The sequence below is a fragment of the Rhincodon typus genome, chromosome 23 (assembly GCF_021869965.1).
Source record: "Rhincodon typus isolate 14 chromosome 23, sRhiTyp1.1, whole genome shotgun sequence".
NCBI classification, from domain to species: Eukaryota; Metazoa; Chordata; class Chondrichthyes; order Orectolobiformes; family Rhincodontidae; genus Rhincodon; species Rhincodon typus.
The window spans coordinates 10,487,173-10,500,453 of NC_063354.1; the positions used below are offsets into that span (position 1 = coordinate 10,487,173).

Here is a 13,281-nt window from a genome sequence, read left to right on the forward strand (position 1 = left end):
GTCAGCTTTCCTGCTCCTATGATGCTGCTTGGCCTGCTGTGTTCATCCAGCTTTACACCTTGTTATCTTTGTGCGTATGTATATGTTTTATTCATTCATGATGTGGACATCACTGGCTAGGCCAGCATTTATTGTCCATCCGTAATTGCCCCTCAGTAAAATGGTGGGTGAGCACTCTTCCTGCACTGCTGTACTCACACAGGGTATGGGCACTTACAGTACTGTGACAGCACCTTTATTTCACAGGAGCCTTTTTGGAAAAAGACTTGACACTAAAAGATATTAGGCCAAGTGACCAATTGTTGGTAGTTTTCACATCTACAAAACCAAGTGAACCAAATGATTTGATAGAGTCCAAGGGTTTTATTTTGAGTAAGACACAATGCAGTGAAGTATTCCATGCATGTTAGTAAATTGAATGAGTATCAGCAACGTTTGTTTGTGTTTGTGGAATAAATTAGGTTAATGGGGCTAAACAGATACACCAGTCTGAATTTCTGAGCACTGACTTGCCATTTAGTGAGCTAGAGACGAGACCCTGAGGGCCACATCTAAAAATTTAAATTTCACTTCCTTTCAATCTGTAGATATTCAAATTGTCGATATGAATAGATGTGGCTGTTCCGATATTGCCTTCAAAACAAGCCTTCAAACCCAGCAACTGGCAAAATAAAAACTGAGCTGAATTCTCAGAGCTTGGTTTGCTCACATCTATTTTTTGGAATCCAAAAGTACCAAAACATGAAATTGAAAGCACTACTACACTAAAAGAATCTTCATCATCAGTTCCACTTTTAGATTTGCGTCTATCTTTAGGGGTTGGCTCTATTCTGCCCAGCACTTTGACACATGGATGTACCTCCCAGCTTTCGAAACACTAATAAAAACAACAGCTTTCACTTAATGCAACAAAATGTGCCTCTGTGTGCGTGTGTGTGCCTGTGTGTGCGCGGGCGTGTATGGCGGGGGGAGGGTTTACTAACAACTTCTTTCAAGAATGGCTCAAAACGAGAGAGACAGAGAAACAGAGAAGATGAAGAGGATAGAAAGGGAATTCCTCAGCATTGGAGGCGTGCAGTGATAATGAAAGCACCTAGGCATCCTGCTCTTCACTTGATAAAGGAGCCAATAATGGACCCTGTGTGCCTATATGCTGTTGGAAATGCTGTGGCCTAACAGCAGCAGCAGGAAGTGTACTCCAGCACATTCTATAACCTCATGACCCGGCATATCCTCCACTCAACCGATACCATCAAACCGGGGACCATCTCTGGCTCAATGGAGAGTGCTTGAGGGCGTGCTAGGAGCAGTGCCCAGCATTCCTCAAAAATGAGCTGTTAATCTGGTGACGGTACCAAACAGGACTACTTGTGTGCTAAAACAACAGAGAAAGCAGGCAAAAGATGAGACTAAGTGATCGCACAACCAATCGATTGGATCAAAGCTCTGCTATCCTCCCATATGGAGTTATGAATACACAGTGGTGAATAACTAAACCATTAACAGGAGGTTTCACAAACAGCCCCATCCTCCATGAAGGAGGAGCCTAGTACATCTGTCCAAAAGGCAAGTCAGATGAATTTGCATACATCTTCAGCTAATTAAGTGCCGAGTGGACGATCCATCTTGGCCTCCTCCAGTGGTCCCCAGCATCATAGATGCCAGTCTTCAGCCAAATCAATTTACTCCATGTGATATTAAAAATTGGTTGAAGGCATTGGATACTGCAAAGGGCACAGGCCTTGACAAAATTCCGGCAATAGTACTGAAGACACCTACTCCAGAACATACTGCACCCACAGCCAAGTTCTTCGAATACGGCTACAACACTGGCATCCACCTGACAATGTGGAAAATTGTTCAGGTATGTCCTGTACATAAAAAAAAAGGACAAATGCAATCTGGGCAATTACCTCATCAGTCTACTCTCAATCATCAGTAAAATGATAGCATTATTGATGATACCTTCTATCAAGCAGCACTTGCGCAGCAATAATCTGATCACTGACACCCAATTTGGGTTCTGCCAGGGACATTCAGCTCCTGACCTCATTTCAGCCTTGGTTCAAATATGAACAAAACAAGCTGAACTCCAGAGGGGAAGTGAGATAGACTGTGTTTGACATCAAGGCCACATTTGACCAAGTGTGATAACAAGGGGCTTCAGGAATGCTATTATCAAGAGGAATTGGGGGGAAACTCTCCACTGTTTAGATTCAGAGTTGAAACAGCTCTGGTTGTGGTTGTTGGAGATCAAACTCCTTAACTGTGAGATATTGCATCACTCTGACTTGGAGCTATATCACCATTCCTTCAGGGTTAGGACTTTGTTCCTGGGAAGGGAGCTTCAGGATTTCACTGTGGGCATATCTGGGTCAGTTCAAGAACCCAGTTCACTAGCATCTTCTGAGGTGCAATTAGGGATAGATAACAAATCCTGGCCTTGTCCAAGACACCCATATATGATAAAAGAATAAAAAAAAACTGTTCCAGATATTGCCAATAGAGGACAAATCGGCCTTGGAATGTTGCTATCAATGAGCAGAGTGACATAAGTCACAATATCTGCCCAAGTCTGACATTTCACTCTGATCTCTTATACGTACTTTCGACTCTGTTTTGCAGAATACTTTCTGCTTAAGTCAGTGTGTAGAGACCACATTGTTGGCTGACCTGGATTTCAGACAGACAGACAGTGTGACAGAGCTCATTAACTTCAGCAAACAGTAACTTGCTTTGCCTCCAAGAGACAGGTAGTTCAACTCAGGATGTTCCCTGACCTACATCAGGCCTCCCAGTGCGCTAGGAGCACAATGAAATTTAATCTATGACTGTTAAAAGATGTAACAAGTGTTTTGTTTTTAAAAACAAGCTACCTGTAGTCACTTAACTGTAACATACAACATTCTGAGGAAGCGTGGAACCAGGTGAGGGAAAGTGAGATTGAGGACAGGGCCAGGTTTGAGGCAATACAGAGGGGGAGGCAAAGGAGTGGGCAGGGTAAGGGTGAGGGTGAGCGTAGGGCAAGACAAAGGCAGGGCAAGGTGAGCCGAGGACAAGGGAAACTGGAGGACAAGGCTCACAAACATGGGTGCATGGCAGCCGTGTTTTACATCGCAGTCGGTGTTTTACAACATGAAGTTGATTAAAAATCCCATCCAAAAATTCCAGAAACCTGAACAATGTTGGAAACATCTTCATTGTGCTGCAGAAATAAGTAAAGGTTAGTGGCTGCAGAGGGAGATTTATTGCACGGACCAATTTACTGCAAAACAAAAAAGGAAACCCACTCTTAGAGTGGGCCTCAGACTTGAGCAAACTGTCAACTAGTGTCTGGCAGACTCAAAATAAACATACAGGCCACAGAAAATAATATTTATGATAATGTTTACTGTCACTGCTCTTTCCCTTGCCATCGTATGGCAGTAAATTTCAGACACAAATATGGCCATCTGAACTTAGCTCAGGGTTCACAAACCTGTGGTTCTTTGACCTGATTATATGTGGTACAGGCAGGCTACAAATAACTAGTTCACTGATTCAATCTGACAATTATTGGTAGTCCACAAGGTTGCGTCAATTTAATGACTGCGGGCCTCCTACATTTCCAAACTCACAGCAATAATCACAGGATCAAGGATTCCAGGGTGGAATGCTTGACAGTGATTTTAGTGCTCATGGAGGAAATGTGTGTCAATATGCTCTCCCTCATCTTTATCAGTTATGAGGAAGTCTTAGATTTAATTCTTTACTGCACAAACAGTAAATCACTAACGCCATGCATCAAGTAAGTAACTTATTGACACTTTCAACACTCTGAAGATGTGTTACATTGTATGAGATAATTCTGGTAAAGGATTTTGGGCTTTAAGATTCTGCTTTTAAAGTGGACTAAGTCTAGGGGCCACTTAACTTAGTTGGTTGGATAGCTAGTGGTAGCTTCAGATTAATCCTAACAGTGAGGGTTTAATTCCCATTCGGGCAGAAGTAGACCTAGAACCTGCCTCTTCACCCTGTCCCTGAGAGTGGAAGTCATTGGTGAAATACCCATCAGGTAAACAGCCACAGGCTGAAACATTAGCAGACAGACAATGATGATGTCCTGACAGTGCTGAAACAATAAGCCAAGGACCTGTCCTTGGGCAGAGCACTCATGAAGATGAAGGAGTAAGATGTATGCAGCAGGGATTTCACAGTAACACTTACCTGGCAATGAGGACTTGAAACCAGGATTAAAGTGAATATTTGGCAAAAGGAACATGATGAAAGAATGAAGACCCATGAGCTACAATACAACCGAGATAAAATTACAGGTGGACAAATTGGGATCATCAACTTAATTCACCTTGATCAGAATCAGAGAACAGCTGGATAATGGATAACTTCACTGAGATCACACATCCATCATGGATTCTGATATTGTTCTGGTCAAAATGAAGGAACACTGTATACTTTCAAAGGACACTGACTGTTAACAACGAGAGATAAACAGAGCAGACAGCCGAGCTAGACCTTAGGAACTGAGAGGAAAACAACAAGTCCATTTATGACCGCTCCGCTCAATAACAAACATATAACTTGGGTTTATCAGAAGCATTTCTGGAGAGATGCGAACAATACACCATAGGAGAGGACACTTCATACCTCCCCTGCCGAAAGGGGCAGAGTAAAGAATATGAAGTATCATGCTGCTGTTGTGGGTTTTATAGCACCAAATAGCATTATTATGCACTTTTTGAACAGGCTTAAATTCTTCAAGTATTACTATTTGGTTATCCTCCTAAAGAAGTTGCATTTTTACAATTTTAGTCACTGAGTTTAACATCATTTGTCTTTTTAAAATTGAAATATAGTTTGTCATTAATGGAAGCCAATCTGATGATTGCCCTTTGGAAGGTCCTTAGGCCGAATGTGTGGCTTTTTTGTGCTATGTTTACATCTTTTCTTAAAATTAGCCATGTGAAAATATATCCATATCCATCAAATCAATGCCAGTGAATATTAATGTAGGGCATCCATTTTGGTTCTGTATTGTTCTTCCACTTCGGCATTCCAAAATGTGCTTTGTTATTCCTTCACGCAAGTTGTATTCACCAGCGTAAGGTCAAATGAAAAAACGTTACTTTGTTCCTGATAAAACTATTACATAGAATGGTATACAACCGCAACATAGCTTCTGGGCCAACCATGATGCCATTCTAAACTAATCCCATCTGCCTGCACATGGTCCGCATCCCTCTATTCACTGCCTGTTCATGTGTATGTCTAAACATCTTTTAAAAGGGACAAGTGCAACCCTGTTATGGAACTTGAAGGAATGGGAATGAGAAATACATTTAATGGCCCAGGCCTTCCAGTATTTGGTGCAGTGACACACTTAACCTAACCTTTAGCACACACCAAGACCCTGAGAATATCCTGTTGCAATAAAACTTCCAATGGGCTAATCTACACACGAATAGCTCTTACACAGAGCTCAGGATTGGAGACTTCAGCTAGATACACACTAAAGACCCAGATACTTACCGTGGGATTGTTACATGGTTTAATCTCTGGTGTAACTCAGTTGTTTATGAATGCCACATAAAATTCTTTAAGTTAGCTAAGTAACTGCAGTGTCTTGACATTTGGTATTCTAATCAGAGAATCAGAGTCACTTACGTAGCAAAGAACCACAACAGAAATTGTGCTAAGTACTGCAATTTATTATTAACAAGGGGAAATCATTGGATGCTTAAAGATCTTTAAGTACTATAGGATTTTTGTTTTTACAAATTATAATGATTACATGAGAAAGTGCATATAAAGGAATTGTGATAAATATTACAAGTTGAATAACATGTACAGAGCAGCTGTGGCACTATCCATGATATTCCTGGCTCTAAATAGGAAAGTCATGGATTCGAGCAACTGGAGCACAGAGAACAGATTGATTCCTCAACACGGTGCTGCTCTGTCGGAGGAGAGACATCTTTTGGATGAAACATAAAAACCAAAGGTTCCATTTGATCCCTTACATAGATATAAAAAGATCCCACGGGGCAACTCAAAGAGAAATATAGCAGATCACCTGATGTCCCTGTCAATACTTATCCCAGAAACAGGTTTCATTAAAGTAGATCATCTGATCACTTATTTTATTGTTATATGAGGGGCTGCTGTGCAGAAACTGGCTTCCAATTTCAAGGAACTTGGAAGATTGCAGTTACTCCTGTTGGGCTGCTTAACTCTGTTTCCAATCTTTGGGTTGCTAATCAATGAGCTTAACATTTAACAACGCTTTATGCGTCTGTTCAAGTGGATGCAGAAAGATAGAATGTACTTGCGACCTTTGAGAACATTTTATTTTCTCCCCCAGTTGGGTTTTACACATTACTGATCTGGAAGCTGCTGCTTAATCTAGATTTAATTGGTACAACAGGGTTCCCTGGAGTATTAATCAGCAGTTAAAACAATTTAACACCTTTTCTTCAGAATTGTATCTGGTTCAGTTACGTGACAGTGAAATATGTTTTTCTTCTAAATCAATGTTAGCTATTTTTCTTGTGTCCTCATGGATGTGTGTAAAGGTCATGGCGACCAAAGTTCCTTGGTACAGTTTTAGCTGACCTTGTATCAAGAAAAGAACATACATTTACAACTGTTTTGCAATGTTTCAAGTTCAGCATTAATGAGCTAAGATCAAAAACTAGAGTAAGATTCTTTCTATTCCCTGAACTCTTAAATCATTGCATACCTCCCAGATTAAAGTCTTAAAGTGGTAGCTGCTGGCTAAGCAGACAAGAATTGGCTGTAAGCAGAAATATCACAGCATGTCTTGAAGTGGAGGGAGTTCACATGAATGACCTGTGTGCTTAGTACACAATGGACATCCAATTATGGAAGAAACAAACGGCAGAAGTCTCCATTCAACTAGGTCAAGGTAAAGTTCATAGACATTCATGCAAATATAAAATGTTTGGAAACCTCAGACAATATATTCAGCATCTTGGTTATTTTGCATGAAAATACTTGAAATGTTTGAGCTCTTTTACTGGAACTTATAATTTCAGTTTTCTCAAAAGTTGTCTTCTAATCTAGACACAAATCTCCATAAATGCAACACTGGAAGGCAGAAGAATGTCATTCAGCATCTTCTTGCACAGGAAAGAAAATCATGGCATGAAATGTGCAGAATCCCATAAATAGAAAGCACCTGAAAGTTGAACTGTAACATGCACTACTTTCCGGTGTTTGTACCAAAGAGTTTAATTCAAAGTCCTTTCTTTAGATAAACCCTCAAAGTGTGGTTAAAAATGGCAAATCACATGCAACGTTTTTTCATTTGACCTTACGCTGGTGAATACAACTTGCGTGAAGGAATAACAAAGCACATTTTGGAATGCCGAAGTGGAAGAACAATACAGAACCAAAATGGATGCCCTACATTAATATTGTTGCATGTGATTCAAGTCAGTTATTTTATTATTCACATGCATGTGATTCAAGTCAGTTATTTTATTATTTTTCTTCCCTGAAAAAAAAAACAATACAGCAAAACTGTGTGTCATTTCAAGGTTGCAGTGCACTCTCCCTTCCTTTGTGGTCAGTTCTCATAAATGTTATCAGATTGTCAGAGTGAGCTGCATGAGCTGCATTCGGTACATGGTACAGGAAGACCATTCCAAATCTACATATTGTTGTGAATGCTACCTAGCCCAGCTTCCTGTGTTTTTTCCTCTTAGACTTAGCAAGTTAGATATCTTCCTCAAAAAAATTTAGTCTAAGAAATAATCTTCAAAGTCTATATGAACTCTCTTTCTAAGAACCAGGCAGGATGCAAGAAGAAACACTCTGATGCACAACTTGTGAACAAACCAGATACCAAAGGGTTATCTTTCCATAATTCAGCACGCAATGTTCACTATCATTATACACAAGATCAAAACATTACTCTATTTCTCTGTAATCTCACATAATCTCTTCTTTGCAAAAGGTGAAGAACAAATCCTGCAAAACCACTTTAAAGAGGCAAGCTTTATCAAACCTAAAAGATGGCTTCAATTATTTAGCTGGAAGTAGTCATCTAGAAGTTGATATCTACGAGGTAGATTGACACTACGGTGTAATTCAATAATTGGAACTTCTCTTGCCATTTAACAAAAAGAGATAGACCAAAGGGATATGTTGTATTGGATCAAAACAATCTGCACCTCTGTTTGTGGCACATGCTCATCTTTCCAACTGAATTAAATGTTTTACATGGGCAGAAGGCATTTTCTGAAGAAGGGTCTAGGCCTGAAACGTCAGCTTTCCTGCTCCTGTGATGCTGCTTGGCCTGCTGTGTTCATCCAGCTCCATACTTTGTTATCTCATTTTACATGAGCAATTGCTTTTTGCTAATTCAGAATTCACAATAAAAGCCTCACTCACTGATGTAAATCAGAGGGAATTGTGGTCACATTTCAACGTGAATTGTACAATTTCTTACCATAACATCAGCAGTGGTCAGAAAAACACCAAACTTTTACAGAAGTCCTCCGAGCTTTCTGATGAGCATGTTCCCAAACTTAAGATAGATAATTGGAAGACACCTTGTGGGAATTCTTGAAGCAGACATTTTGTGCAAGCAATTTGTGGTTTAACCTTGTTGCAGGATGTACATATATGTATGTAGTGAGAATGGAGCGTATTGTTAACGTGACTGGGCTAATAATTTATAAAAGTCCAGGAGAAAGTTCAAATACTACCATGACAGTTTCAAACCTGGATTTGATTTAAAATCTGGAAATAAACAAAAAAATAGTAGAACAGAATATGAGAATCCAGTTTAATAAAGATCCAAAGCAAAAACCAAAAGTGCTGGAGAAACTCAGCAGATCCAGTGGAGAGACAGACAGAGTTAATGCTTTGAGTTTAGAGATCCCTTTCTCAGAACTGTTCTGAACTCCAGTTCTGAAGGAGGATCACTGGACTTGAAACATTAACTCTGTTTCTCTCGCCACAGATGCTGCCAGACCTGCTGCAATTCCCTGCAGCACTTTCTGTTTTTGTTTCAGAATTCCAGCATCTTTGGTTTTCTTTGTTTTATATAATTCATAAAGATCCAAACTGGTTCATAAAATGTTCTTCAAGGAAGCAGTCTGCCATCTTTACCTGGTTTTGGTGTATATACGCGGCAGGCTTGCATGAACATAGTTGCTACTTAACTGGAGTGGCCTAGCATGCCACATAGTCATTTAAAAGCTCACAGAAATTAAGGATAGACAATAAACAAACTCCAACATCTTGGGAACAAACAAGAAAATCTCCTAGATTTGTTACTGGAAGAATCCTGAACTACAACCCCATACAGGGTGCACTATTTGAATTGTATAAATACAGCTCAAATCTCTTGGACCAAACCCCCTGTGATTCACAAAGACTGACTGTTTAGTCAGTTTATGGGAATCAGCCTCAAAGCACACGCCTGTAGTGTATCACAGGCTGCTGTGAACTGATGCAGCTTTACATTATTTAGCACTGCCCTGCAAATACATTCTATTGGGAATTCAAGTGCCACTGGAAGTATTCACAGCATACCAGCACTATGAGGTCTTGAAGTCTCCCCAAGGAGCATAAATTTCTTTGGGATTTTGAAGACAGACAAGGGAAATGGACAAGAAATAAAAATATAATTGTTTTATACACATTGTAGTAACCATTTAGAACGAAGTCTGGAAGTAGACAATGCTGGCAAAATCAAAAAGGAAACTAGACTAGTTTTTGATATTAAAAAATGCCGAGAAGAACAAGAGACAAAAGAACTCTGACGCTTTTTGTGCCTTGGGACTAGTCATATGAACTGCAGCAGTCTCTACTGATCTTGGATAGGATTCTATACTTGGAAAAGAAGACACAAGAAAGATGGATGTGTTCCATTCTACATCAGTCTCTGATACAGCACCTGTTTTCATTATCACAAAATGCCAGAACAGATTTCAAAAAATACTTTAAAACATTTGGGTGGAACACACAAGTGTTAAAAATACTTATGTGGAGTATCTGTTTGAGCCTGGATTAGATTCAGGGAAGTGAGAGTAAACTCTGATCTAGTAATGTCCCTCTTGTTGGCAGGCAGCCCCTTGTAATCAAGGATGACTTGCTTCCACGTCAAAATGGAGTTCTCTGGTCACCAAAGGGCCCCATGCATGCCCTCCAGTCTCTGTCACAGGAGGAGCAGACAGTGGCTGGGGGAGCAGGAGGGAGGGATGCCTGGGTTGCCATGCATTTCCTTCTCTGTCGACACTTAACTTCAGCTTGTCGTGGCGATGAGATTCAATGTGTACACATCCTTCCCGAATGCTTTCCCTCCACTTCAGGAGGTCTCGGGCCCGGGTTTCCCAGTTGTTGTTGGGAATGTTGCTTTTCTTCAAGAAGGCTTTGAGAGAGTGTCCTTGAAGGGTTTCCTCTACCCTCCAGAGGCCTGCTCGCCATGTCAAAGCCCTGGGAGGAGCTCTTGTTTTGGGAGTCCCAACTCAGGCACGTGGACGATGCAGTCTGCCCAGCAGAGCTAAATGAGCACAGTCACATTTTGATGCTGGTAACATGTTGGCTTCAATGAGAACAGTGACATTGTGGTGCCTACTCTGTCAATTAATTTGCAGGATCTTGAACAGGCAGCACTGGTAGTACTTCTCCAGGGTTTATGAGGTGTCCATTGTATAGTTCATATTTCTGCGCCACTGCTCAGTAAATCATCAGCTTGGTACCAGGTTTCAGATCCTGGCCATCAAATACTCTCTTCCTCAGGTGAGGCTGTGTTGGTACAATGAAGGTGGTTTTGAAACTCATTGATATTTGCTTGTTTACAGTAAGCTCCCTAGTTATGGAAAATGGTCCATGTTGTCCAAGATTTGTCATGGATTTTGATAATCTTGGACTGGGCATTGCAGGTGGCAAGTGCAGTTTGATACAAGGCCATTGCTTAAATGAAAGTTTAGCGTGCAGCCCATGCTCTCGTGTACCTCACTAAAAGTGTTGATGAAGCTCGGCCTCGGAGTGTGCATGTGCAAGAATTGAATGCATACAACTGTCAAATGACACGAGCTTGGATCTGGCATGCTGGTTGAACAAGTTCCAATTAGTTTAGTAGATTAGCTCCATTCCAGCAGGGACTTTGCTGAGGGTGGGATGAAGCATTGTAATACAAAAAATAGTCCAAGAAGAACATTGATACAACCTGGCATGACCCCAGTTTGAATGTGAATTGGCTCTGCGGTAATAGCTCTACCACTTAGCCATCATTATAGTATAATCCTTACACTATCTACTTAATCTATATTGGATGCACAGTCACAATCCCAACTTCGGTTTTAATAATGCAACTTTAACTATTGAGGGGAGAAGGGATATGAAATTCATAGGATTGCAAAATCGTAAATGGATTCTTTGCCAACTTGGTTAAGTGTCATGCTTGGGGCAAACCTTTTCTCTTGATACCTTTGTTATTTGGAGACTGTGTGACATTTTAAAATCATGTTGCATGTGAGAGATAGCTCCTAGCCTCATGCAGATCGGTAACTGTCTGAGAAACAGAAATATCCTTCTTGCAATGTACAAGTCAAGAAGTTTTTACTACACATATTGAAGAGGCAATCCCATGAACACTTTTCCTAATAGACATTGGGAATTTGCAGATCTGAACAAATAATAGACTACTCAGGACTGGGTAAGCTTTGCCCTGTTAGACAGCAGATCTCCACTGCAAAACTACTCAAACAGAAGGAAGATGACAGCCATGCTAAATTCCTCCATCACAATGTTAACATTAATTTGCTTCACTTCTAAGCAGACAAAGTATCATCTCTTCAGTTACAGTCACAATCACAATTGCATTGCTCTATTTGGATGGTCAGGCACCTTTTCTAACTGCAGTCCATTTCTCAGTGGTACACAGCACTGTCAACTCAATAGAAGATTATGGCTGCACGACCACTGTATGATAAGATTGTACCTGCTGTATTATAATTAGAATTTGAAACGTGGTGGGGGACAATGCACACTTTGATACCAGAAAGACAGACCTGTAATTACATATCACCATTTCTGAGTTCATAGTGTCCCAAAGTACTTTACCTGTGAAGTTTATTCACAGTTGTAATGTAGGAAATAAAACATCCAATGTGTGTATAGCAAGCTCCAAAGTGATAATGACCAGGTAAACTAGTTTAGTGGTGTTGGTGGAGGTAAAAAGGTGAACTTCAATGCTTTTCTTCAAAATATAGTGTCATGGAGTCTTTTAAGTTTACCCCAGTGAGCAGATGGCATTTTAGTTTAAAATATCATCCAAAAACTGGCCCCTCCAACAGTGCAGTACTCCTTCAGTACTGCCCTGCAATTGTTGGCCTAGATACTGTGCTCAAGTCTCTAGAGTAGGACCCGATTGCACAATTTCTAAGTTCACATGTGAGACGGCTACCACTGAGTCACAGCTGACGCCAGCGTTAGCTGATCTAGATCTTTGGTGGTTCCGATTCATTATGATTAAAAGCAGGTTTTGAAGCTGTGGTGTGGTGACTGGTTGCTTTACACTGACCTGAAATGAGATTTCCCATTGTTCCACTGGGTACAAACAAGGCATCCTCCATCCCAAACAGCTCAGCAGCTTGCCTCTGAAGCTCTGTGAGGGGAAAAAGCAAGAGTATCCAGTTTGGATGTTAATAGAGGATTGCCATAAAGCCACTGATTTATTTAATCATTTCTCTAATTATTTTTATTCAGTGCATCTTCCATTTCTTACTTATTTTTAAAGCCTTATGTACTTCTTTGATGAAATTCTTAGATTTCTTAAAAATAATGGGGAGGCATGTTAGTTTCATGTATCAAATGGTGTAAATTGATTAGCAAGTTCTAGAGATAAATAACTCATGACATATCGCTTAATTTCTGAATTTACACCAATAATGATGATATGTGCTGTTAATATGCCATGATTTTTCCAGTAGATCTGCTGCAAAGAAAACTAACAATCCACTTCAATCCTGATAGAGTTCCAGTTTGTTGGATGGGCATCAGATGAAAGCAATATTTGCTTTGGATATACGGGGAATGTGAAAAGAGCTTTGAAAAGCAACATTCAAGAAATGCAATAAAAAACAGGAATTGCCGGAAAAGCTCAGCAGGTCTGGCAGATGCTGCCAGACCTGCTGAGCTTTTCCAGCAATTTCTGTTTTATTTATGGATTTGCAGCAACTACAGTTCTTTTGGTTTTTATTCACGAAATGAAATTTGTCTGTATCTTGATTTCTCACTCAAAGAATA

General features: G+C 40.3%; 1 protein-coding gene across 3 annotated transcripts in view; it reads right to left on the bottom strand.

Annotated features, from left to right (window-relative positions):
• Positions 1 to 13,281, bottom strand: part of tha1 (threonine aldolase 1) — a 69,503-nt gene that overhangs the window by 18,924 nt on the left and 37,298 nt on the right. For all 3 annotated transcript variants that reach the window (XM_048610677.1, XM_048610678.1, XM_048610679.1), the window contains exon 2: positions 12,557 to 12,640. In XM_048610677.1, coding sequence (XP_048466634.1) covers positions 12,557 to 12,640 — 84 coding nt within the window. The remainder of the gene's footprint in view (positions 1 to 12,556; positions 12,641 to 13,281) is intronic.